Raw genomic sequence first — 27,183 nt, 5'->3', positions numbered from 1 at the left:
AAGGGATTAAAACCGAGGGCTTTTTCAGAGAAGATAGTGCTACAGAGTCCAGTTCATCTGGCAGCCACGCAAACTCCACCTCCAACACCTCCTCAACAAGCGTCCCGACGTTGCGTTCTGAGTGGAAGGTGTTGGAGGAGCTCTGCTTGGTCCTCAAACCTCTGGATGTGGCTTGTAGAACTCTGGCAAAGGAGGCCTTCCCTCGCCTGTCCCTCGTAAAACCCATTCTCACCGGTTTGCTGTCGCGTCATCTCGTATCCCGAACGGGAGATTCATCGTCCATCTTAAAGGAAGTCAAGAGGATGATGAGGCGGAACTTGGCGAGCTGTTACGACCACCCTGCTGTGAACAGGGCTCTGAGTGTGGCGTGTTCCCTCGACCCACAGTTCCACGGGCTGGGCTTCATGGAGGAGAAGGTGAGTTGTTATGCTAAGGTACACCATGTTCGGCTGCACTACACATCATCACAAACTCACTATTCACACTATGCGGCATGTGGTGGCGGCATCATAATGTGGGATGCTTCTTGGTACAAGGTCCTGGAAGGCTTGTAAAGGTAGACGGTACAATAAATGAGGCAAAACCGGACAGTTTTGCAAAGAAGAAAGGGGTAAAGTTATTGATACTGGTTGAGACCTGTCTGTACAGGCTCAATGCTGTAGTGGCGGCTAAAGTGAATCTACTAAATACTGACTTAAAGGAGGTAAATACATACGCAATCACTTGTTTTACTTTTTATAATCTTAATATTTTTACACAACTTTGTAGGAATCTGTTTTCACTTTGACATGAAAGTCTTTTTTTGTAAATTCAAAAAAGTCAAATTAAATGTTGAAAAGCAATAAAAGAAGAAAACTTCCAAGAGGGGTGAATACTTTTTAAATGCACTGTACCAATCAAAAGCACCACACACATGCCTGAACATACCTTTAAATTCTGTGTTCTAGTAGTCATGCTTCCCTTTTCCTACTGTGTATTTGTGTTTTGGTAAAAATGTCAGTTTTTAAAATATATTAAGACATTATTGTTTTCTTGCTTATGTCAATTTTCTGTGTAGATTTTGAGCTTCAACAATCCTCTAATGTAACCTGAGCCTCTTTAACTCTCCTTGCACAGTTTTAATAACGTGTGATTTAAGTGATACTGAATGAAAATGTATTTGTCTTGATTACTTTTTAGGAGCAAACAGCCACTTTTGACTGGCTGAAGAAAGAGGCTGTGAGGATTGTGAAGGAGGACAGGAGAAGGCAAGATAAGAAGCACAGCCAGAGCAAAAGAAGCCCTTCACCTGGATCTCCAGAGTCGGAAAGTGACTACTTGCGGAGGAGCAAACGCCTCAAAGAATCTCGGCCAATCAACTTCAGAGAGATCGAAGACGAGGACGAAGACAGCGACCTGGCAGAGGCCGACGAGAGCGAGTCAGCTGACCCTGGATCTCAGGGCGGACTCTCTGGTATGGAGTTCCTGCTGGGAGACCTGTTCTGCTCGGCTCCCAGGAGCAGACAGAGCTCCGTGGAGGAGTCTATCGACATGGAGTTGTCCGTCTTCAGAGCCGACAAGGGGGCTTCGCTGGGAGTGGAGCCCCTGCAGTGGTGGAGGACGAAGGCAGTGCAGTTTCCGCTGCTGGCCACAGTGGCCCGGGCCTACCTGGCAGCCCCGGCCGTGGCAGGAAACGCTGCGCAGGACTTTGTGCAGGGCGGGGCAGGAGCCACGTACAGGAAGAGGTCGAACATCCCGCCAGAAAGTCTGGACGCAATTCTGTTTCTGCATCACAACCACGTTCCCGCCACTGAGAGAGGACACACAGCAGCTAGGAGCGATGACAAGATCAGTGGGAGTGAAAAGGTCCCATAAACACACAAACAACATCCATTATCCAGACTCCAACCAAACCTCAACACAAAGTTTAAAGAGTCAGGAACAGCAGTTTGTATTCACACAAAGAGGCTGCTGAGGCTGGATGCAGCACACAGAGGTCATGAGAAGGTCTAACATTAGAAAGAGAGTTCCTACTTTCAGAGGTATGTGGTTGGCTTTTATAATGTGTTGGAACTCTAAACTATAAAGATGGAAACAATATTCGGGTCAGAAAAGGCAATGTAGCAGTAGTCTCATATAGCAGTACCTGAACTATTCGTCTGTGATGTGCCGTTTTGTGGGACAAGTTAACCAAATCTAAGCTTAGTAGTGTGACATTTTCATCAAAATTATTTTATTCTATGTGTCTCATTTCAAGATTTGCCTCAATTAAAATATTTGCACTAAACTAATTGTGTAAAAAGTTCTGCTCATCTCGGCATAACCATGAAGCTGTGATTGATTCCACTACGACCAATTACACTTTTTCTTTTCTTTTCTTTTTTTTAATGATTTGTGGCGTTGTGAGCGTGATCCTGCACAGAAGACATCTCTCTACTTCTAGTCATGGTTGTGCTTTTTCCACACATGTGCAGGACTTTATGTTGCTGTGAAAAATGAGCCCACAGTGAGTAAAAGTGTGACCGGAGCAAAGAAAACAACCAGAAACTGCTCAGAGTTCAGAGGGTTAATCATCTGAACAGAAGATTTGAAGATAAAACTACTCACAAAATGTTAAAAAGTTAAACCCAGGAGTCTCTATTAGGTCGGGAGAGTTCGAGCAAGGGTTTCTCCAGAAAGTCTGTTCTTGATACCACCAAAAATAACGGATGAATCCTGCAAGACTGTCGACGTCGGGCTCCTTTAATGCAGCACTAGACTCGTGTGGTCTTTAAAGATCAAGATGCCGACGGCCAAATTCAAAACTCTAGCCGTCATCTGTCCACCTTTCATATACAGCTTATGGCTGAAACATCTTTCAAAAGCTTAAATGACTGTGTTTGACCCTATATATGTGAAAAAAGTATTAAAATTTAAAATAGAAAGCTGCATTTTTTTTCTACTGAAAAATGGAAAGATAGAAGAGTGAGAGCTACATTTTTTATTTATTTTACACATAAAATGTTTTTACTTGTGTGTATTAAGTACCTTGTAGCACCAAGTGCCTTACCTTGTTTGTCACACGGTAGATTGAAAGCTTTTCTTTTTCTTTTTTTTTACTTTAATGCTAATATTTAAGAAATCTCTATATAAACGGTTACACGTGTGCAGACTAACAACGTCCTTCATCGTGGTGTTGTGTCAAACATCTACCATGTGCCTTTGCTGTTGCATTATCACTTGTATTTTGTGTTCATCACCCCCCAAAGACTTCACGCTGCTCTTCCGTCATTTTGCAGAAGAAATCGGATCAGAAAATTAGCGAAGCAACTTTATCTCAAGAAAAAAGGCTCACAGAAAGAAATGTGTGCGGATTAAAACATGTTCCAGTAGTTCAGAAACGTTTCCTCCTAGTTGCTGTCGGTCTGCTGTACACTGTTAGCACCGTAGAAGAAGCTTAGTAGCACAATGTCTGTATTCTCCTCGACTGTGAATCTTCTCGTATATGCAGAGTTTGGGTCCTAAAGTATACCTGTCGTGTACTTTTTGAAATAATAAAATATATTAACATTTGAGCCCTTTGCGTGTTATTTTCACATGTAAACATTACATGCAGTATATTATTTTTAAATTGTATGTTGTGGTTGAATCTTTAAACATATATAAAATGCTGCTTATTAAAGCTAAAACCTCAAATAACATCTCACCCAGCCCATAAAACAATTGCATGTAACAACAACTTTTTTTATTAAACATTAAAAATGCATGCGTCTGTTCTGACAGACATTAAAAATGTTAAAAAATAACATCAGTTCACTCAGTAAAAACATTTTAAAAACACTGCATTCTCTATTTTCTAGTTAAAAACAAAGAAGCTGAAGAGACTGAAAATAATTTTACAACCTATGAACTTGGAGACGAAAACGTCCGATTGATCAAAACTGTACAGACTTTGTTGTGGAGTCAAAGGTGACTTCGTCCTGGCTGCTGTTCTTCCTGCCGCTGGCTGCTTTCCTGCAGTGGACGAAGATGTAGACGGGATGAATGAACGCCAGCAGAGTGAGCAGAGTGAGCGCGACGTCCACCTGGAACAGATCAACAGTTCATTATTTAGGACAGGGGTCTCAAACTCCGGTCCTCGAGGGCCGCAATCCTGCAAGTTTTAGATGTTTCCTTCTTCCAACACACCTGATTCAAATGATCAGGATCGTTATCAGGCTTCTGCAGAGCTTGATGCTGAGCTGATCATTTGAATCAGGTGTGTTGGACGAAGGAAACATCTAAAACTTGCAGGATTGCGGCCCTCGAGGACCGGAGTTCGAGACCCCTGATTTAGGACTTGTGCCCGCTGAGCAAACGTGTCTTTCAGAAGGATTTTATGTCCACCCCGTTGCTTCTTTTCTTTCGTAAACGTTATCTTGCACTTACGTAAAAGGGGTCTCCGCCCAGAGCTCCTTTGACCAGGGCGAAGCAGAGATACTGCAGCAGGGAGACGACGGCAGAGAGAGACATCACCACTCCGTACAGCTTCCCAAAGTGACAGGATGGAAAACTGAGAGAGACAGAGTTGTAACAGCTCATGATGAAGTCTCTAACCAGGAGTAGCCCTGCAGGAACTGAACATTTAATGAAGGTCGTCACGTTTTCTGTTTTATCTAGAGTATTTTTTTTTTGTACTGTTTGCTGTTTAGTTCAGGCTCATTCTCATTTAAGTCTTGTGAGAAAATTAAAATTAAAAAAAGCCAACAAAGAGGTTCGGAAGTTTACGTTCCAGATGTTACTACACTTCCCATAATGCAACACAACATCTCAAACCGTGAGGGGTCTTCTGCTTTGCTTGAAACTTTTTCATGATAAACTATGGATGCTTAAAATGGTAAAATTTTAGATTGATGTTGCAAATACTAATACTAACAATTGTACGTCTACCCACTTTAGGCACATTTTCGCACATAAAACGTACATTTTAGGTAAATGAAGACTTGCTGCTGGGTGAACAACTGTCACAAGGAAAAACTTCTGCCTCCCTGAAGAACTGATCAGTTTGAGAAATATTTTAATGGGAAACTCAGCAAAAGATGCAAGACTAGAATACTAATAGAATACCATGCAGAAGGGGAAAAAAGAAAAAACTACATTTGCTTTTTTCAGCACTGCATTTTCTCTTCTCATTGCTCCACAATATTATCAACAAACCGCAAATTACGAGTCATATTTTCCCCCTTTTTGTCAGCAGATGTCAGAAACACAGAGTTGAGGGCAGCAGAAGTCACTTTTTAAGCTTAATATAAAGTAAGTCAGTCTTTGTTTTCCTGAAGCTTTTATTACACTAATCTAAGATCAAATATAGACGAGTGTCGCAGTGAAATCAAACCCAGCAGTTGTGGGATAAAAATCAGCTACACAAATCTGGTTTTATTCTGACTAGTCTTTGTTTTTTGGGGGGGAAATATTGGATAGTTCTCCTCCTTTATTTTTAAATGAAATCACGTAAGATGTTCGAAGCCTAAAACAACATCAAATTTTACATACTCATGTAAAGCAAGCTCACTTCCTTTCCTCTGTCTGTGTTCGTGTGTGACTCACGCGATGCTGATGAAGGCGGCGTTGCCCCCGTACAGGAAGGAGCGATTGAGGACCTGCAGGACGAAGGTGAGGTACTGCAGCGAGAGGACAGGAATGGAGGCGCAGATGGAGAAGAGGAGGCACTGCAGCGAGGTCAGCAGCAGCGACAGCCAGGAGGAGCGCAGGTCGGCCTCCTGCTCGCTTTCCCCTGCGGCGGGAGGAACGAATTAAAAGGAGTGAGGGGAGGCGATTCGCTGCACACGTGCAGTCACAGCAGCAGTCGGGGATTTACCGGCAGCCAGAGGTTTCCCCTTGTGTCTGTCCATGATGAGCCCGTTCCAGGGAGCACACAGGACTCCGCACAGCTGGGTCATGGCGAAGGCATTGGTGTACTGACTCACTGAGGGGGACAAGGTGGAATTAGGGTGGGATGGTGACGAGGCAGTTGATGTGTCAGATAAAGAGGGGCAGTGTTTGTTACCCAGGTGGGGGTCGTTGTCGGCCAGCCGGCTCAGCTTGGGGTTGAGCGTCCCGATGAAGAGGTAGTGTCTCAGCTGCATGATGGACAACCACAGCAGGTGCCACAGGAAGAACCAGGACAGGACGCAGCTCCGGAAACTCCTCACTGAGTACAGGAAAAGTCACAGGGTGTTTAGAGTTGAATACGTTTAAAGAAAGACAAGAGCTCAGTAAACAAGCTGAAAGAAGTGAACGAATTAGTTCAGTTGAGTTTCATTTATGTAGCACCAATTAACAACACGAGTTGTTCCGGTCAAGACCTTACAAAAACACATTAGAGATGGAAACTCAACAAATCCACGATTCTCTCTGAGCAGGCGCCTCACAAAATATCAATTAGTCGACTGACAAAAAACTTAATTGGCAACTATTTTGATAAGTGACTAATTGTTTCAGTCATTTTCTGAAAACAAAACAAAAAAAAGCCCAAAGAATATCCTGGTTTCAGCTTCTCAGAGGAGAACATTTATGGCTCTTCTTTGAAAAATCTCAGCTCAAACGAAACAAAAACTGAAGAGCTAAAAGTGGGTTCTGAGAAGTTCTGTGACATTGATTTTTATGATTTGTAAACATGCCATAGACTAAATATTCACTGATCAACTGAAAAAATATTTGGACATTGAAAGTAATTATAATAAACATTTGGCCTTTTTATGATGGTCAAAAATATCCACAATGTATTTGTGAATAATCTGTATTTGTTTGCGTGTATTTAATTGTTGTGAGTCAAATGAAAGGTCTGACTCTTTGAACAGAACAGGATGATTGTGTTGCTTCAGTCAGAAACCTAAAACCAACCCCGTGTTGGCTGTTCTATCTGGTATTCTTTTCATTGCTAGTAAACTACATTTTTTTATTTATTTACAACGTCAGTAATCCAGGTTTGGTGAAAGTTTTTATCCAGTCCAGTGTTGCTTTGAAAAACTGGCACGAAAGTAAGATGGATTACCAGATCCTGGATATCACAGCATGGGATTTCCAAATCCGGATCTCTGTGATCCAGATTAGACGGATTATCGAGATCTTTACATTTGTCTGCATGCTGAGGTGGAAAACATGGAAATAAGGAAGCAAAACACTATTGGCATCATTTTTTCTCTGTTTTTTTTTTCCCAGAAGAGAATTTTATTTTTAGTTCTGACGGTCATGTTTCACCACATTCACTCCACCTGTCACCCTAAATCTCGAGGTGATGGTAACAATAACTACCTTTTTCCGAGTCTTTGCCTTCTGTGCTGTCCTCGGGTGTCGTGTTTTCTCCCTCAGGCTTCTCCCCTGAAGCTCCAGCTCCCATCTTCTCAACCTGCTCCACGTTGTAAGTGTTGGCTTTTCCACACTGCACTCTGAACATCAGGAAGAGTCACGTTTTGACCATCACAACTACACGCTATAGGAAAGCAGCCGCTATGAAGTTCATGTAATACTCTCACCCGTAGGTGTAGCACTGAGGCAGAGTGTAAGGGATGTGGGTTCTCGGCATGAGCAGGAAAGTCCTCGCCACGTGAATGACGCTGCAGGCGGACAAGAAGAGGAAGGAGGAGCGAAGAGAGATTCCCTGTTCATACAGAACCTGGAAATGAAAAAAACAGTGAATAAACCAGTTAAAGAAAGGAGATAAGAGCAGCTTATGATAAAATATATATGACAAATATGCACAAACATTAAATTGTGTATGTGAAACGCATCTCAAACCACAAGCTGGATTTGATGTTTTTATTTTTATTATGAAAGAAATTATTAATTGTCTTTAGCATGACTTTTTTTTAATGTATATTCATCTAATAAATTATGATGCTGTCGGAATATACAAACTTTGCTTTCTGTGCATTTCGTTGTGTTATAAATTAAGTTTTATACAGATAAAACTGCATCGTCTTCATCATCAATTCACACGGAATAACCCACATTAACAAAGTTGTCAATCTCTTATTTACAAAAGCATTCAGACCCGTTGCTTTGGCTCAGGTTCATCACGATTGCTTTAATTGCTCCTGAGATGTGTCCAGAAGAAACATATTCACAGAAACATATTTTGTGCAGTAATATAAAGTTGTAAAGCCATGAAGTGTAAAAAGTCAAAGAGTGAAAAGTCAAATTTCTTTTATGTTTACAAAAAATGAAAAAAACTGAAATCAACATGTCCAAGTACAATCTTTCCAGAAGGTATTAACAGTACAAGACAAAACATGGTCACTCTATATAATGTCAGTATTTTAGTACTTTAATATAGTTTCCATATCATCTCCTGTCTTCTCTGTATAAACACAGCCTGCAGTTCAGCTGAAAAATCCTTGCATTGTTGTCACATAACTATTGGTCACAGCTGAGTGCTGCTGTCTTCTCATCTGAGAAATGCAGAATTGTTTTATTTTTTTACAGAATCTGGTTTAAGCAAACTCTTTATTTCTAAGTCGTTGTCATTTGATGTATTGCACCAGATTTAGCTTTAAGCTAATTTCCATCTGAAGTCCGTTGGCAGGTCACACATTTCAAATTAGACACATTAAATCAGATGATTTGATGAAATGTCATGATTTCAAGCTTAGATTTTACTTTCCAATGGAACAACATGTCAAAGACCATCACACAGTCAAAAAACATTTGTGTTTTTATAGTTTCTGGCCCTGATCAATCGTGTAGGTTTGGTGATTTTTTTTTAAGACAACATGATTTTCAAACCTGCCAGCAGGTTTTGGGGTTCAGAGGGTTAAAGAAGAGGCAATTTTTTCAATATTAGGGTAACAATGGGCACTGTTTATCCCCTGGTAAATACCATCCCTATGGTGAAGCAACTTGGTGGTAGCATCATAATGTGGAGTTGCCCCTCAGAGACTGGTCACAGTTCAAAGAAGGAAACTAATTCAGAGAAAATCTGCTCCAGGAAGCAGAGACCTGACACTTGGGTGAGGGTTCAACTTTTCAAAAGGCAACGAACCAAAGCATACAGCAAAGAAAACACTGGAATGGCTTCAGAACAAGTCTCTGACTGTCCTTAAGTCGCTGCCTCAAAGCTCCGACTTAACTCTAAAAGAACATCTGTGGAGATACCTGCCTGCCGGAGCTTGATAGGATCTCCCCAGAAGATTGGGATAAACAGCCAAAATCCAGGCGTGCAAAGCCTTTAGAAGCTTATCCAAGAGGACCTGAAGCTGCCAAAGCGGCTTCTACGAGGTACAGAATTAAAGGGGTCTGATTACTTTTGTAAATGAGAGACTTCAGTTCGGGATTTTCCCAAAAAATTTCAGCAGTAATTTTTGTCATTACAGCGACTCCACTGACGCAGTTTTACCTTGATGATGAGAAACACAGCCGAGGAGGAGTCGAAGGCACCGTTGTAGAGGGTGATGATGGTGGAGCGATGGGCCGCAAACAGGTTGCCCACCTTCACACAAAGTCACAGGTCATTGGTGCAAAACATGCAGGTTATTATAACGTGTTTCGAGTGTATTCCTGTTTAGGACAAACGGTATGTTGGTGTGCTGAACATTTCTACAGGAATGCTGCAGAGAATTTACCTGCATGTTAGTCAGAAGGAGCAGAATCCCTCCGACGGCAATGCAGGACAAGGCAGGGAAAAGCAGCAGAGAGGAAGCTAGAAGACAAAGTTCAGAAATGATTCCCTTCATTACTTTAATCATGACATGATTGTACACTTGGTTAGCGCTACATTCCAGTGGAAAGTGTTTATTTATGTTGGTGTTGTGTTGTTTTTTTTCTGGTGTAGCAATTTACCTGAGGTCTTGTACCAAAGGGATCAATAAAGTTTTATTCTAATTCTAATTCTTATCCACGGCTCTACAGGTAAACTTGAAGCGTGGAGCTTTTGTCGCCCCCTTTTTGCAGTAAGAGGAACTACACAAACATGACTGAGTCGTGCTTATGACGTTTGCCGCGTGGTCATTCCTATTTAGACGGTAATCCTAACTCTAAACGTTAAGCTTCTTCTGTCATCTGGAGCATCAGAAACCTTTCTTGGACGCTTCTTTGGTTTTTCTGCCAAAAGCTTCGGCAAACTCCAGGTTGCTGTTGCCTGTTTCGTCTCCGTCACTGTGGTTACTCTGCAACTCTAGCTAACCCATCATTACTAGTTGGTGTGCAAACGCAGGAAATTTGCCACAGAAACCAGATTTAAAACTCTGTTATTATACAAAATACAGAGAGATTTAACTAACGTTGTATTTATAAGTAAAAGTCCAGCTTTAAACTGCAGCCATGTCTTCTGATAAACAAATTTCAGATAATTTGGAAGTAAATATGAGTTTAATATGATTGTAACTCAAATTTTGCAGCCACTAAGTTGATATGCTTCAGGTGGGAAAACATGGATGCCTGCTACTGACTATTTATGTGGCTCAGATAAAGAATGATGCAAAGAGCAGCGACTGGACAAACATTTAAATTCACAGGTTTTGCACTACAAGCGTTCAGACATCCTGAATAGTAATCTGTATGACACATGGAAACATCCGGTAATCATGCTGCACTGATGCACTGTGCATATGCATAGTAGAAGTATAACCTGCAAGGAAAAAAGCCTTTTTATATCTTATTTTGGGGCAAAGTTTTGAGTTGCGATTCAAGAAATGCAGCTTTTATGTTCTGGTCAAAGTTGAAATTGCAGCTGTGGCTCCTTCTATCCATTCACTGAGATAGAAGTTTGGTCTTGTTGTCCTGAAACAACTGTCTGTGAGTGCAGCTAAGATGGTCCAGTGTAAGTAGCTGTATAACCAATTAGCTGGTAAGCAAACTAACTTCATTTAGCCATTTGTTTGCTGCTACCTTTAGGTGTAATTGCACTTTTTCACACACAATAAAAACTTTGAAAAGAGGGTAATGCATGCTGAAATGGCTGCAATAGCAACAAGGTAACCTTAACTTGTGTTTGCATATTAATACCCTTAAATTAGCTGCTTGCATGCACCCTCCTGCACTGGAGAGTAAAAGAATGCATGTTTAAATGGCTGCCATAGCAACAAATCACCTTTAATCGAGTACAAAATTGCATGCTTCTGCAAAACTGAACACAAAGTTTGCACGATCTTGCTTAAAATGTGACAGGAATCGTGGATCTTTTCCATCTGTGCATGGATTACAGGGAAAGCCGGAAGTAAAGATGAAAGATGAACCTATTCATGACTCCCCAATTTCAGTACAGTACGCATGTCACCTAATAACGTTAAAATTAGCTGTTTGTATTCACCTACCTGCGCTGGAAAAGGCCACAAGAAGGGTTCCAGTCGTGTAACAAGAGCTGAGAAGAGAAAAATGATGATTCAGCGGAAACATATCAGCATCTTTTATCAGTTTTACATTTAATATAGCAGTAAATACACACTATGAACTTCGATCTGTGGACATCACAGACAATAACATCAGATTAAACAACTCATTCCTTCCATTTGGTGCTGTGTATTTAACAGTCAAGGACGCAAGTTGGCCCTTTAATGATCTCTTTTTTTAACTTTAGTTTCTGCCTTAGTGCTGCCCATGTTTGGCTTTTTGAACCTGATGAACTAAATCATCTGATCTGAGGACATGCATTCACCTGCACTGCCATAAATAAGTGACTTAAATTGTCAATGTGTAACGCAAAAGCTCCAGAAATCAACATTCCTCTGAAATCTACTGAGCAAAAGGAAGACAAAATGCAACAGGTCATTTTAATACTGTGTGATTACAAAGTAAAATGAGGCCCATTTAAACTAAAACATTAACTGAAACGTGCCACCTTCGGACTGAGAGTCTGGGTCAAAGGCTCAGTTACAGATAAACAGTGAGTCTGACTGTCCTGTGACTGATCCAGGCCTGTCAGGACAAAACAGATTCAGAGCTGCAAACGTAAAGCTTTAATACTGACATGTAATAAATACAGTCTGGGGACAAATGAGGTGAGTTTTTACTTTAGTTTAATCTCTGCCTCAGTCTGACACTCCCTACTTTTATCTCTGTAACTGTAAACTGTAGAAACAGCCCAACCACAAACTGAAATGTACATTTGACATCTAGTGAAAACTCATTTCAGATTTCAGATGGTTGATTTCTTGTTTTCTCTGAAACCAGTTGGGGAACAAAGTAGTGTTTTGTTGCTCTTAAGCTTTTGTCTCACTGTTCTGTGGTCTGACTAAAGTCACGACTGGGATGCGTTTGCTGATTAACTCAACACTGGATAGTTAATTAATACGTGAAAAATCAGATCATTTTGGGTCTTCTAGTGGAGCCTGAAGTGTAGGGAAACAAAAAGAAAACATCCTGAAAAAAACACATTAGGAAACAGCTGAATGCTTAAACAATGTATTAATAGTGAAGATTACAGCAAAATAATGAAAATAGTTTTATGATTACACACTGTACAAGAACAAACTGCTGGTTTTAAAAATACCAAATTGTGATGTGGACATGATGAACTGATTTTCTTTTTTTAAATATATATAGTCAATGTGTACAACAATCTGTGAAGTGTATATATAACATACATAATAAAAATATATATAATATACAATATAATGTTATATATTAGTCTATATATAATAAATACAAACTTTTTTGTCTTGAATACACATATTTTTTTCTCTTAAATAGTGGCAATTATCTTTAAAATAATATGTTTTGATAATTTAAATACAGTAATAATTGTGTAATTTTATGGTCAAACATAAAAAAAATACCAAAAATACAGATTTTTGATGTGGACATTAAGCTTTGCCCTGTTTTTGTAGGGTTAGTATATATGTTATTAGTTTTTTTTCTGTGGGTTTTAGTTGTTATCTGCAAGAAAAAGAAAAAGAAAAACAGCTTTTACACTGCAGAGAGTTTTTTTTTTGTTGTTGTTTGTTTGTTTTTGAGGTTATAGAAAGAAAAATAACTCACATTCCCAGCAGCCTCGTCACCAGCGTGCCAAAGCGATCAAACAGGAAGCCATTGACAAGATTCAGGAAGTTGTTGAGGAACGAGGCGATGGTGAAGACCAGAGAGAACTGCTCATCCTGACCACTACAGTCTGTAAGAAAGACAAACACAAACAGAGGGATGTTACGGGATAAGGATCCCATCCAAACACTGCAACTAGGTGTTTATCAAGTACCAAGAAGAGTGACCCTATTACCCCAATCCTAGCTGCCCTTCACTGGTGAGTTGATTTTAAAGTATTTTGTCGCTGCCTTGGATCCTCCAGCACAACCTCGCTGACAGATTCAAAGTCTCCACTTGTTCCTAAAGCTGACCAGACCTTTGATGTTTGGACCCCTCAGCTGTGGAAATCTGGAGATTCCAGGCAGACAAACTAAAAATCCTCTTTATAATCCTTTCTTAAGACTCACTTTTACTGCATGGCTTATCACTTACTGATTGTATTTGTTGAAGCAGTTCAGTTTATCTGATCATACTGTATTTCCTTTCTTTTACTGTAAAGCACGTTGTAACTTTGTTTTTGAAAGGCTCGCTGTATAAATAAAGTTATTTTATTGTTGTTATATTATTGCTCTATTTCTGCTGTGTGTACAGTGAACATCAGCCACCTGACATAGTAGATAGGTACAGTACCTCCAGGGTGTGAGTTTTGGTGTTTTTCAGCCTGCATGTAGCCAAAAAAAAAAATCATTGCACCTTTAATTAATTTGCACTGTTTGGCTGTTTTTTTTTGTATTTTACAGCGATTGCATATTCTTTCTCTTTTCATTAATCAGATGGTACCATCATTCCTTGCTGCTGTTTCAAAAAATGAGCCGTGGGGTCCATCTGAGTTTTTTCCTGCAGGTGGAAACTGACCACCTCTCAAACCTGAACCCCAGAGATGCTCACCTGTGTCGCTCGCGGTGCTGCTGTTGCCATTTGGGTGGTTGATGCACAGCTCGCCGAAGTATCCGTCTTCCTTCAGCACAAACACCAGAGAGGCGTAACCAAACACCACGCCGGCGAAGCACAGGCACTCCAGCATCCCCGAGGCCAGAGTCAGCCAGTAGCGCATCCTGGTACCGACCTCGCAGCCCTGCATCGTTCACCTCGTCTCTCCAGGTCACCCAAAGGTCAAACTGAACTACTGCTGTAAGCTTCCTCCTGGGAAAAGTTTGTTGTTCTTGCTCTCTTTGGTTTTCTGTTGCTGTAATTTGTCTTTCAGCACATTTGGTTCCAATAGTTCCCTTTAGCTCATCCAGGGGGATTCACAGGTGTCCTTCTCTGAAACACAACATAAAAACACGTGTAAGGGGAACATTCACTTCATTTTCTTGCTGTAGCTCAAACAGTTCAATATGTTACAACATGTTGCTCCACACCTATGCAACAGGACGCTGTCATAAAGTCTGGTGAATACGGAGCTTTTTCTGCTATGTCATGTTACTATTTTCTTAAAAAATCTTCATAGAAATATTAAGAAGACGTATAAAGTGCCATTTTACACCTATAAGGGATAAAACCATGAAGCTTCAAACATCCTACAGACTTGGTGAGTTCTGTGTCCACTTAAAACTCAACAGGGTGTTAAAACATGTGGTGCTGAAACTCTAGCAATGAGTGTCCCGTTTGATGGAAGTAATGTAACTTATTCTGCTAATGCTGGTAATCTCCTAAATGGATATTGTATTCCTGTCCAGATTGTGGTGACAATATAGAAAAGCTGCTGAACAATGAGCAGTTAATGAAACAGCTGCAAGGAAACAATGACAGCATTGAGATGACACTGGGATTTGGGTGCATATTAGAATTCCCGCCTGTAGCCACCAACATTTAAATAAACTACAATTAAACATCTTCGATAGAGTTAATAGTTTAGCTTTCAGATTGAAATATTCTAGTTTTTACAGTGCAACTGGTTGACAGCTACAGTTACTTTACAAATTGATAGAATTTACATTTAAAATATATGACTAATGCTCGCACATTACTTAATTTGTATTGCATATATTGAAACAAGTACATTTTCCTAAAAAAAATACTTACATAATTAAGTAAAAAAATATATAGAATACGTGCGTAAAATACCTTCAATTGTGCTTCAGGTTGGATTTTCTTCTCCTCTCCTGTGCCTCATGTTAAGACTGACTGTGCAACATGCTGCCTCCGGCTCTGCAGACACATACTGTTGGACATGACAGACAGTGCGGCAGTTATCGCCAGGCGGTGCTGACTGTAATCCAGATTAGTTCACCTAATCTATGCGTAATGGCACATGGCACCGCGTGGACAGAAAGGTGCCTCAAATGAAACCCTTGAAACGTGATAATAAAACTTTTTAACAACATATATTAAAAAATCAACAAGTACAACTAAAGCAGGCATTTGAAATCGTATGCATACGAGTATAACACACAAAATACAGTTTGTGGAGAAGAGGAATGAACTCACCTCAGTGTTGCGCAAAACCGCTGTGGTCCTGTTACAAAACACGCATCGTTCCGCTCTTACAAAGATAAACCATAGTTCTGTTTATCTTGTCATTTCCAGGTGAACCAGAACACTACGGGTCCTGTGCAGAGACTCTGCAGGACAGTGATCCACCTCCACCGAGCTGAGCGGGCGACCCATGAACAGGTGCTATAGTTTCTCCACACAGCGGTCGTGGGTTCGACTCCCGCTCACGACCCTTTGCTGCAGGTCTTTACCCATTCTTCTCCCCCCCTTTCCTGTCTATCTCTACTGCTCTAAATAAAAGCAAAAGCCCAAAAAATATACTTTAAAAAAAGAATTCGGTTTCCAACTGTCGTGGCCAAACAAGTCACACTTCTCGACAGTATCCAGTGTCGTGTCCACTGATGAGCGCACGGCCATCTCGTGGGCTAGAAAGACGCTTCCTGCCGCCACCAACTATCAATCTAGTAGTACAATGTTGGGCTTTTTTTTCTTGGTGTAATGAACAGCTGTCTTTTTTTAAAAAATATATAAATTCTGATCAGATTTTTGTGAAGGACAAACTTCCCATTTGTAGCTGGACGTATATTTAATGTGTGAGTAACACGGGTCAGGTGTGTTGCAGTACGGAAACGTCTGCAGGACAGCAGCTCACGAGGACCAGAGGTGGAGATCTCTGGTTTAAACCGTTTATTAGGGTCGTCTTTGTGACGGTATTCAGACATTTACACATTCAAACCTTTTGTTCAGACTTACCAGATACCAACATCAATATGTTAGATCAGCATTTGTTTATTTTTTACGTTTATGTATTAAATCACAACGAATACAACATATTAGTATCATACACAATATACTACAGTTCTGGTTATATTGCACAATATTAATGGTTAGTATAACTGGAATGAAAATGACCACTTTGTACAAACATAAAAATATTATACAGATGCTTTGGCAGACATCTGGCTAGCTGTGACTCTGGAAAGCAAATGAAAAATTTCAGATTTAAAAGTATCTGAGGAAGTAAAACGAGCTGTGTTGTGTCCTGATATATTTTCCTGGAGTGCTCTGTTCTGTAGTAATCCATGCGCTGGCTCAAAGGTTTCCAGTTGTGAGCTGTACATTATAACAACCTGTTATAAATAAGTGCCTACAAACGAATAACTATTAAACATGATTAACGAATCACACAAGCAGTAGACAAAAGAACAGAAATGCATAAGAAAATAGATTAACCACAGGCCACAGTAAGGGCTGACACATGCTGTTATTTGTTTTTTTGCTTTGATTTTTCAAATGAATTACTTTAATACTGTGAGGTACTTATGGCGGGGACTGTTAAAACCTGCACAGAAATGACTTGCATGCCCATGTATGGTTAAAATGAATGTTCTCTACAACTTAGAATAACCAACCAAGAATTTATTCAAGAGTCTTATCTTAGATACAAAATAAAGGCCAGGATGAGCAGGATCAGTGACACTAGTTTCTGTCTGAGAGGCACACATTTCTGGCTGATGACTTTATATGAGCATGTCATGAGCATTTTTTTCCCCTCACTGCCGTTATTAAACCCAAGTATTTCAATGCACTGATTCAGAAGACCTGAAATGACAATACCGGTTCCCAGTGGTGTGCAGCCAGCCATCTGTCACAATGCCATTCTTGATATGACCAACAGATACAGCCTCAGAACATTTTAAACAAATGAGTTTGGTGCTGAGATTCTACCAAATCCAACAGGGAAATAATCCTACAATGACAACTCGTCTATCCAAAACCTGATGTGGTCTTTCCTGTGTTTAAAACTATATAACTGCCTACATGTCCCGTTCTTAGTTTATTCTGTTGGTTGCTGGTCGCTGTCTGTTGTTGGCAGGCACCTCACCTGAATGTCTTTGTTAACCACAGTCAACGTCTCTTCATCTGTTTCAATGCAGCGATGCTTCTTCAAGGACTGTGATCGAGTGAACAATCTCTTACACAGTGAACACCAGTACGGTTTCTCTCCAGTGTGAACCCGCAGGTGACGACTGTAGCTGTAGGAGCTATTGAAACATTTCCCACACTGATCACAGCTGAATGGTTGCTCTCCAGTATGGATACGAAGGTGGCGCATGTAGTTGCTCAGGCGACCAAACCCTTTCCCACATTCTTTGCACTTGTGTGGTTTCTCTCCAGTGTGGGTACGCACATGCTGTTTATAAGTCTTTGAAATAGAGAAACTTTTCTTGCACAGTTCACACTGGAAAGGCTTTTCTCCTGTGTGGATACGCATGTGTGATTTATAATTGCCTAACTGAGAAAAACTCCTGCCACATTGGTCACAGCAGTATGGTTTCTCTCCTGTGTGGACACGCAGATGTATTTTGTAACTACTTAGATCACTAAAGCTCTTTTCACATTGGTCACATTCATATGGTTTCTCGCCAGTGTGGTTCCGCAAATGCAGACTGAAATGTCCTGACTGGGTAAAACTCTTTCCACAAAAGTCACACTGGTACGGTTTCTCTCCACTGTGACTAAGTTGGTGTCGCTTGTATGAGCTTAAAAAACTAAAGCTTTTGGGACACTGGTCACACAGGTATGGCTTTTCTTTAGTGTGCACGCGCATGTGTATCTTGTAAATACTGAAGTAACTGAAGCTCTTCTCACATTGTTCACACTTGTATGGCCCGGTGTGGTCACGAAGGTGTTTCCTGTACGAACTCTGGTCACTGAAGTCCTTTCCACACTGGTCACAGCAGTACAGAGTTTCTTCAGGATGAGTGTACAGGTGCAGCTTGTACGCATTTAGTTGGCTGAAACTGCTGCCACATTGTTCACAGTGGTACAGTTTCGCCGTAGCGTGAGTCACTTCATGTCTTCTTAGGCTACAGATCCGACTGAAAGATTTCCCACACTCCTGACACTGATGAGGTCTGCTTCTGTCCGGGTCTGTCGGTTTCAACTAAAAAAAACAGAGAAAAGTTCAGAGTGGAGAACCTGAATCCATAGTGCAAGCCATTAGTAGCTAGATAAACTGTACTTCACATGTAAGACTCTTGCATTATGAACAATATACTGTGGATGGTCAGATACAGTTCAGAATGCAGACGTTTGTTGTTCTTCATTCTTTTTCAGCACTTTCAATTTCGGTTAAACTGATCGGTACGACATTAAAGAGTCAAACTTAATTTTAACAGCACCAGTATAGACAGAACTGTGTGGGCGGTATATCCCTTTTAAACCATGAAATCATTATATAGACCCAAGTATCTCCACTTATTGGAACATTTTCCTGTAATCAATGGGGGGAAAATAAGGATGTACAACACAGAAATGTCCAACTTCTGGAAAAGACATTGAGTTATATGTGCAGTACTTGGTCAGGGCTCCTTTACCATGGATTACAGCATCAATGCAGCATGACACGAAGACAATCAGCCTGTTGAAGTGTTATATAAGCCCAGGCTTCTCTAATAGCCGCCTTCAGCACATCTCTATTTTTGGGTTGAGTGTTTCTCATCTTAATGGTGGTGCAGTGGCTCAGGTCAGGTGGACTGGCTGGCCAATCAAACACACAATATAATGGCTAACAAACCACAGGTTGGTAGTTTTATTTTTAGTTTTGGTGGATGGCTGAGTTGGATCAACACCAGCAGATGACATGATACCCTAAATCATCACAGACTGCAGAAACTTCACAATGGACTTTACACCTTGGATCCTGCGTTTCTCCACTCTTGTTCCGGACCCTAAGGCCCTGATTTCCAAATGAAATGCAAAATGTATTTGTTTGACTCATCTGAATCACAGACATCTCATCCAGACATTTGTTGGATCTCCTGAGTCTCTTTGTATGAGATGATTTCATGTTTCTGCTTTTAGAAATAACTGTGGGAGAATACAGTAGACTATTAAAAAGATAGTGTAAACTTCAAATTAAATTATAATTCCACAATCACATTCAAATGTTCCACACATCTATGTGCTGTTTAAGAAAAATGAAAATGCTGTAATCCAATTTGGGAGATAACTTTCAGGAAAGCTTCAGTCAGAAAAGGAAATAAGACACCAATACATGGTTGTTTTAAAGTTACCACACATCGTACTGTACCAACAGTAGGTGACTAATTGTTTTATTTCAAACAGTCTGACTGCTGTGCTCTGTACTAGTTGTTCTATTTTTGAGCTCACCTCTTCTGGAGAATCCATTTCCCTAGATCACAGGGAAAGGTTCATGTCCTCCAAAGGCTTTTCTTCCCATCAACACGTTTCAGCTCTAAAACCAAAAGAAGACAAAGTTCAGAGACTTACAGTAACAGCAACAATAGGTACTATGGATCAACCAATTATCAGCCTGACAGATCATTGAGGCCAATATTTGGCATTTTATGATTACTAATAGTTTTTTTTTTTTTTTTTAATTTACCATCGCAAAATAGGATAAACATGCTCACAACTCTGTCTTATGACTGCTACATGTCACAAGCAACAGCCAAATACAGGAAACCACTGTTTACAGATCGGTGTTGTGTCAAAACGTAACGTCAAAAGCTGTTTCTGATCTACGGGAGCACACCCTCCCCATAAACTGTTTGAACTGCTGCCATCAGGCAAACGTTTCCGGAGCATTAAAGGAAGAACCTCAAAGAAGCTGTCAGAATGCTGAACTGCTGATCCAGACATGCAAACACTTCTTTATTTAAACTGCTTTAAGTTATTGGATCCTGAAGAAACGCTCTCTCATCTTGCCTGTACTACTGTGTGTGTCCAGCAAAATGACAATAAACTTGATTTGATAACCAGAGGGCTGCACGACGGAGCAAGATCAGTGGGTTAGCAGGTATGTTGAGCCTAAAGTCAGAGTTTTCAGTGTCCTGAAGGTGGCGCTCATTTTACCTGCTAGATCTCCATGGTAACTTATCTTGTGGCGCTAACCTGGTCAGGAGCAGGTTATGTGCAGAGTTTTGGATTGAAATCGGCTGGAAGAAGCATCTGCCCTTAACCAGATTGTTTCCTGACGATTATATATGAGCGACACAGATTCTCAGCTGAGGGAATGTGTTTTATCTGCAAACATGTTGAGTTGTGTGTTACTAATATCACTGAATGAAGCCGTGTAGTTACAATATCACACACTGTAAATATTGCGTTGCCATGGTAACCAGACGTGTATTTAGTTGGCGATGCAGAAATCACATAAATATGCCAGAATAACAGAATAACACCAGAAATTCCTGAGTCTTGAACTAGAACTTTATTTTAATTTGGATTCAGGATCCTTCCTGAGGACGTGCTCAGAATATATTTTGTGGAACTTTTGTTTTTCTTGAAAACTGCTCAGATCAACGCAAACACACATATGCTGATCAAGCTATTGGCAATTTTATGACTGTTTTATTATACACCAAAAAAACAACAGAACCACAAGAAACTACACAGAATCTCACAACAACCATGACCAAAACAGATACTGAGAAAGACACTTTACAGATGCTGTTTCTATAATACCTCCAACTTAGTTTGAGTTTTCTAAACTGCAATTTGTTGGTAGTGAGTGGTACTCAAAGACAATCCTGCAGAAATTCATCACTTGCCAGCATACTGAGCTGATTTTAATAAGTACAGCAAAGCATTTGTCGATATCCTTGCAAGCTGTGTGTAACAGTAATATAGACTGCTGTGTTCATCAGCAGTCGACTGAATCGTGTGTTTATTAAGGAGGCCACAGGGGCAAATGACATTCACACAACACAGCTTTCAGATGTATATACTGCATGTCCTTAAGACCAAAGACGCAAACCCAACTCCTGAGTTATACAACAAATGCAACGGGTGGCTCATCGAGGTCAGGGGGACCTCAAGGAAACCAAGTGTGGAGGGATCCCCCTTCAAGGACTGACAAACGTAAACCAAGATTACATTTCTTTGATGCTTTAAAATTACCATACTGATGTTTAGTGTAGACAACCATCCATCATCTATACACCTTAACCCTCAGTAGGCAGGTTCACCTGGACAGGTAACCAGTCTATCACAGGGCCACACTTAGAGACAGACAACCAAGCACACTCACATTCACACCTACTGCAATGCAGAATCACCAATTAACCTCAACATGTTTTTGGACTGTGTGGGAGGAACCCAACCCACGCTGCACGGGGGGAAACACGCAGAAAGATCCCGGGTGTCCTCACCGGGGAGCTGACAGCTGCAAACCACCGAGCCATCCTGCAGCCCTATAGATAACCAAAATGCCAAAATCATGGCTCTTACCCGTAGCGTGGCGTTTTTCGCTACAACAAACAGCCAGCAGGCTCATCTAGCAGGTGGCTAATGACCACAGCAGCGGCCTAACAAACATCTAACAAGCACAAGTTGGCATCAGAGACAGCCGCGTTAGCTCGCTGCTAACCTTACAGGCGCTGCGTCATCAGTCATCCGTAACAGTGACACAGGAAAAAAACAACCCATAAATTCAAAGTAGAACAGATACCCCTTTCTCTCCCACTGTGTCTCTCTTCTGTTAACATCGCCACGCAAAAACATCCATGTTGGAAAGTGACGGCACTGTGTTTGTCTTCTTCTTCTTTTGATTGGTTTAGCGGTTGGCAGCCAGCGTTTAGGCGCATTACCGCCACCTACCGGACTGGAGTGTGGAGCAAGCTTAGCAATACGGAATAAATAAGTGAATTATATATGTAAAAATACAACTAAATCCTTATTAGAAGTCCTGTGTTTTTAACAAACCCAATTAGCTCTCTTAATATTTCTTTTTCTGTTCCCCCAGGAAGGTTCTGTTAGCTCCAGCTTGATTTTTTGCCACTTTGCTTTGAGTTTTTTTCCCTGTCATCTTCATATTTGCTGACATTCTAGCAGCATATGCTGAACTGTTTCTCTTTTGTCAGAGCACTGACATGCTCCAGTCGGATGTTTGTTCATTATTTGGAGTGCATGATGTGGTTTGTCTTCTTCGTGTTGGGTGGAAACCAGCCATAAGGTGGTCATTACTGCACTACCGCCACCTACAGGGTTGGAGTGTGGCCAGACATTAAGCCTCTTAAAAAATAGATTACTACTATTTTGTCAGCATAGTTTTTTTCAAATATTAGAATAGAATTTCAGCTCCAACTCCAAATACATTTTTAGGCTCCAGACGGTGGTTGTAAAATGTTGGGGAAATACTACATTACTCGACCAGCCAACAAACTTCAGCGCTGCAAGTCATCTTCTTGCTTCTTCGTTCCCTCAGACAGTCTTCTGCTTTGCATGTGTGCTGTCTGAAAACCAGCCACTTATCTTAGTCACACATGCTGAAGTTATCCTTCATTGCGTTTGCTTCCACCCACATGGAACAATGAAAGAAACGCTTTTTTTTTTTTTTTTTAAATGGGTCAGCATCTGTACACAACTACACAGAATGCATAGAAACACAATGTTAAAGAGTTTTGATTGTATTGGTACATGTAGAACATTTTGCTCTAAAAGAATTCATTGCATGCATTATATTACAAAATTTCCTGTCGAATGTTTTCTGTCGTCAGTGTTTGTGCACATAGTTTTTAGAGGTACACAATTCTTATTCAAAATCTTATGCTTTCATTTTGAAGGCAACCCTGCTTCACTTCCACATGTTGTTTTTCAGCTTTACACGGTCCCCATCTCCACGGTGACCATCCTGTATACACAGACACAGAGTGCTGAGTTCTGTGTATGTTACAGCCACATAGATAGATAGACAGATAGTGGAAGACTCTTCTAAACAACCACAGGTATGGTGAGACCTACAGTCATCTACTTAAAACAGTCTAACCTCATCTTTAAGGTACGCTCACTGTTCTAAAGCTCTTACACAGATCTGTGCTTGTTTCCAGAGATGCCATCAGGTGACGGGAAGAGTGACATGGAGCGTCTGGGTGTCTTTAAGGAGATGAGCTACATCTCTGTTGGAGACAAGTACACTCCACCCGTTAGCAGTAAGCAAGCTATTTATTTATATGCATACCTGTCTGATTACTTCACAATAACGGCCCTTTTTAAGGCAGATATCGGCTTGTAGCTTTATTGTAGTTGAAAACGGGGGTTGATGTGTTCTTGATCAGTTCTAAACTTTATGTTACCAATAACCAATGTTATGGAGACCAGTTTTCAGAATACAAAAAAATTCCAGGTTTGAAATGTTGAAAAGCAAAAATTAACACACAGATCTAATTAAACACAAAAATATGATTCCAAGAAATTTGATGTATGAGTCAAACATCATGATGATTCCAGAACAATGCCACATGTTATAGTTTGAACCGTATTAAACTGTAAGCTTAGATTTAGTTCTCACAGTGAACCAGTTGCATGTAGATGAAATGAGCAAGTGTGAAGACCTGAGCCCCTTTGATAAGGACCGTGTAGTTACACTGTTACCCATAAAGTTGGAATAAAATATTTTTCTACCTCTTCTCATGAAATGATTGTAACAATGTGATTCATTTTTGATAAAGTGTATATCTTCTCAAAACTTTATTGATATCACAATATACATAAAATACACATACGTTACATGTGTAAATATGAAACCACAGTTAACTTTTGCAAACTGAGTATTCAGGCTTAAACAAAATTGGAGGTATTGAACAATAGGATGAAGGGTTTTGTTTCAATTTTTCAACTTTGGTCAATTTACCAGGAAACACATATTCGAGGGGATTTCATGCATTAGAATGTCCAACGCTACTCTTTCAAATGTCTCTCAGTCAGTAATATTGAGTCTGGCCACCCCTGACACGCATCAATGCGTTAAGACATGGTGGCATACTGTCCACCAGCTTGTTGATGGTGTCAATGGGCAGGACGTCCCACTCTTCAGTTAGATCCCAAAGTAAGAAATGGTTTCACCTGGTAACTGGGACTCTATGTAATCATTGCACCTGGTCAAAAAAGACTACTGATGTGTGTGATAGAAATAAAAAGAGGAATGTGTCTGAAAACTAAAATTATTCCAACTTTATGGGCAACAGTGTGTAACAGAGTGATATGCAAGTCTGATCTAAGGCAAATTCAACTTACAGCTTCCAGGACCGAACAGATCTGCATCAACTGATTTGTATAAAACATTTGCAGTATATAAAACACATCAACCTACACATGGCAATGTAGGTGTGGTTTTTGTGACGTGTCTGTACTGACTTTTTGATTATTTGATAGCAGAGATGTTTTTCTCTCTATGGATCATTGTCAGAAACATTGCTGGGTGCATGTAAACATGTCATGTCTTTGTTGTGAATTCAGGCCCATTCAATGAATCAGCGTATCGCAGCCGGCAGATGCAGGCGGGTGTCGCAGCACAACGATGTGCCCTGCAGAGCGGCTTTTTCGACAAGTCCTTCAAACGGATTTTTGAACGAGAGGCGCTAAGTGACCCGTTGAGAATAGCCCGACAGCAACGCATCCAGCAGGCCAGGAAGAACCTGAGCAAGGCTTTCCTGCCCTGTAACGGGGTCAAGACGCCGTGAGACAACACACACAAATGAACTTAGACAAAAATTTCAAAAGCTTAGTGTGAAAGGATCCTAATGCTCATTGCTCCCATCTAACAATGAATTTCTCTCCTTGCAAGACCTAAAATACTGTTGTCAAACTAACATCATACCTTTAGAACAACAAATGTTTGAAATTACAGCTTAAAGTAGGGATTCAGTTAAAATATGTGCTTTTGTTTATTCTACAAAGCTTTTGAACTAAAAGGCAATGTCTGCACGTGGGCACAAATACACTTACATTTATTTCGTTGTTATATTTACTGATGTTTTTCACTGTTTGCTGATCTCTGTCTGCCTCCAGCTGTGGTTCAGGGAGTTACTATGGGACTCTGTCAGGACCCATTGAAGCCATGAGTCCATTGTCAGTCACCCAGAAAGGTCATCGCTTACCGGGACGCAACATCACCACGTCACCGCCGAAGAAAGGCAGTGGTTACAGGTTTATGGCAAGCACAAGTGGTTCACGACTGCTCAGCAAGCATGTTTTCATCTTGTTTTTCATTTGGAATAAACACAGTTAAAGAGAACATTTCACAAAACTTGGGACAGCTGAGGCAGTTTGGGGACAGGTTTGGGTTTTTTTTACAGAAACTTAGTCAACATAAATCAGAAGTTTTTTCTGGCAAGACGAATGTGTGATGAAATGTGAACTGTGCCACAATCCCACTGAAAACAAGGAGTGTCAGGCAGCAGTTACAATGCACATGATGTAATTTACCTATTTGGTTGACAACGCTGCTCTAGTATTTGCTCCTTTTTTAAAAGATACTATGGAAATCATAGCAGTAATGCAAAGTGACACGGTGAGTTATTTGTTGCAGTAACCAACGTGTTATCTCCTGCAGCTATCCCAACGTAACCCTGTCCCAAATGGAGCTGTATGCATCAGATCCATACGACAGAGCCACAGAAGTACTGAAGGTAACACTCACAGCTTGATGTGATCTTAGGTTTTGGCCATGAAAACAACCCAGACTAGAAGTGAAATATATACTGTATATTACATTAGGGAGTGAAAAGATGTATCTTACTTCATGTTTATACATTAGGTTCCAAACACACAAAGCATAAATCAGCTGCTTTCCTGATCATTTGCAAAAAAAAAAAAAGATGTAGATAATGTCAACAACTTGCATTATGAAAGTGACAAGTTAAGTATCAGTGCTCTTGATTTATTTTTCACCATAAAACCATGAAACATGTATCTAGATGTAAGCAAGTTAACTCTGTCAATAATTTTGTGTAATTTTGCTTGGTTGTCTGTCTCTCTGTGTAGCCCTGTGATAGACTGGTTACCTGTCCAGGTGAACCTGCCTTCACCCTGAGTCAGCTGGGATAGACTCCACACTTACAGTTTCACCTAAACCTAATTAACCTAATTAGGTGATAGTGTGTCTGTGTTGCAATAAATCTTTCAGAGAGTATCTGCTCTCTTCGGCAACCGATGCTGTCTCACGTGATCTTTAGAGGTCACTCAACAAAAACACAACTTCCTTACATAAGTGGCTGATGGGGTTTATGTTTGTGTTCATAGCTTGTTGTGCTATGTGGGCAAAAAAATCATTAAATGCAGCTTTAAGTTTAAAACTTAGAACTTACTACATTGTGTTACATAAATACTTATAATTTTAAATTAATTATCCAAATTGAAATGTGTGCATATGTGTGTGTGATGCAGAAGGAGTCAGCCATCCATCGCTCCAAGCTCAGAGATGGACCGTTCAAGCTTAACCTTCACCCGAGAGATTATTTTCAAGTCAATCCATACCGCAGTGACAAGCCTCTCCCGCCTGCACATAAACCCCACCCACCTGCACAGAAAAGCTCTCCAGTTCCCTTCAAGCCTTCATCCCCCAGCAAACAGGTGGCTCTTTCTCTACGCCCGACTGCATCAGCAGTAGAGGGAACTATGTCTGATATGATGCTATTTGTCTGGTTTATATTTCACAGGGTTTCTCTGTGTGTTTATGTGACTGTTCCTTGTGTTAGATTGGAGGAATGAAAGCAGGGACGTTTGATACTTATCCCTCACATTCTGCTGATCCATATGTCATTCGGCGGTCCAAACCAGCCAATCAAGAGCCAGTCTTTCACCCTGCTCCTGGTCCAAAGAGCACACCTGTCAAGAGTATCATTACTGTCAACGTTAACAGGTTTGATCCCTCTCCATTATTACCTTCGTCTGTTCTGTAATACTTGAGTCCATGAGTAAGCAAGTGTGCATGACAAAAACTTCTTCACCTTCCCAAGTCCAGACCTCTCTGTAGATGTTTGTGTACAG

At 40.6% G+C, this 27,183-nt stretch overlaps 4 protein-coding genes across 7 annotated transcripts in view; 2 read left to right on the top strand and 2 right to left on the bottom strand.

The window, feature by feature from the left end:
* The first annotated feature begins 305 nt into the window (after positions 1–305).
* Positions 306–1,878, top strand: LOC103366547 (zinc finger BED domain-containing protein 1-like). Its single transcript, XM_008294316.1, has 2 exons — positions 306–416; positions 1,180–1,878. The coding sequence occupies exons 1-2, from the start codon at positions 306–308 to the stop codon at positions 1,852–1,854; spliced, it is 786 nt and encodes a 261-aa protein (XP_008292538.1). The 3' UTR covers positions 1,855–1,878.
* Positions 1,879–3,789: 1,911 nt separating this feature from the next.
* Positions 3,790–15,098, bottom strand: LOC103366531 (solute carrier family 43 member 3-like). Its single transcript, XM_008294293.1, has 13 exons — positions 15,019–15,098; positions 13,840–14,214; positions 12,910–13,039; positions 11,247–11,293; positions 9,558–9,634; positions 9,332–9,424; positions 7,473–7,612; positions 7,252–7,385; positions 6,005–6,148; positions 5,816–5,923; positions 5,545–5,731; positions 4,387–4,510; positions 3,790–4,043 (listed from the first exon to the last, which is right to left on the bottom strand). The coding sequence occupies exons 2-13, from the start codon at positions 14,030–14,032 to the stop codon at positions 3,894–3,896; spliced, it is 1,527 nt and encodes a 508-aa protein (XP_008292515.1). The 5' UTR covers positions 14,033–14,214; positions 15,019–15,098; the 3' UTR covers positions 3,790–3,893.
* Positions 15,099–16,059: 961 nt separating this feature from the next.
* Positions 16,060–21,949, bottom strand: LOC103366530 (zinc finger protein 239-like). Of its 4 annotated transcripts, XM_008294289.1 has the most exons (4): positions 21,866–21,931; positions 21,646–21,722; positions 19,564–19,648; positions 16,060–18,334 (listed from the first exon to the last, which is right to left on the bottom strand). In XM_008294289.1, exons 3-4 carry the CDS (start codon positions 19,579–19,581, stop codon positions 17,225–17,227), a joined length of 1,128 nt encoding a protein of 375 aa, XP_008292511.1. In that variant the 5' UTR covers positions 19,582–19,648; positions 21,646–21,722; positions 21,866–21,931; the 3' UTR covers positions 16,060–17,224. The 4 variants fall into 4 exon arrangements, with proteins under 4 accessions (XP_008292511.1, XP_008292512.1, XP_008292510.1 ...); XM_008294290.1 differs by lacking the exon at positions 21,646–21,722 and having other exon boundaries at positions 21,866–21,949; XM_008294288.1 differs by having other exon boundaries at positions 21,646–21,921.
* Positions 21,950–23,245: 1,296 nt separating this feature from the next.
* cfap96 (cilia and flagella associated protein 96) overlaps positions 23,246–27,183 on the top strand; it is a 4,770-nt gene continuing 832 nt past the window's right edge. The window contains exons 1-6 of the mRNA XM_008294287.1: positions 23,246–23,345; positions 24,652–24,871; positions 25,204–25,341; positions 25,748–25,823; positions 26,581–26,766; positions 26,892–27,055. Coding sequence (XP_008292509.1) covers positions 23,246–23,345; positions 24,652–24,871; positions 25,204–25,341; positions 25,748–25,823; positions 26,581–26,766; positions 26,892–27,055 — 884 coding nt within the window. The remainder of the gene's footprint in view (positions 23,346–24,651; positions 24,872–25,203; positions 25,342–25,747; positions 25,824–26,580; positions 26,767–26,891; positions 27,056–27,183) is intronic.

Source organism: Stegastes partitus, unplaced genomic scaffold (genome assembly GCF_000690725.1).
Source record: "Stegastes partitus isolate 25-593 unplaced genomic scaffold, Stegastes_partitus-1.0.2 Scaffold953, whole genome shotgun sequence".
Lineage (NCBI taxonomy): Eukaryota > Metazoa > Chordata > Actinopteri > Pomacentridae > Stegastes > Stegastes partitus.
This window is presented reverse-complemented; position numbering and strand designations above follow the sequence as displayed.

Coding starts and splice junctions, on each gene's coding strand:
- LOC103366547 (XM_008294316.1), top strand. CDS start 306: ATGAGGCGGAACTTGGCGAGCTGTTACGACCACCCTGCTGTGAACAGG. Junction 417..1,179: donor TGGGCTTCATGGAGGAGAAG/GTGAGTTGTTAT, acceptor ATTACTTTTTAG/GAGCAAACAGCCACTTTTGA.
- LOC103366531 (XM_008294293.1), bottom strand. CDS start 14,032: ATGCAGGGCTGCGAGGTCGGTACCAGGATGCGCTACTGGCTGACTCTG. Junction 6,149..7,251: donor AGGCAAAGACTCGGAAAAAG/GTAGTTATTGTT, acceptor TCCTGTACTCAG/TGAGGAGTTTCCGGAGCTGC. Junction 5,924..6,004: donor CGACAACGACCCCCACCTGG/GTAACAAACACT, acceptor TGTCCCCCTCAG/TGAGTCAGTACACCAATGCC.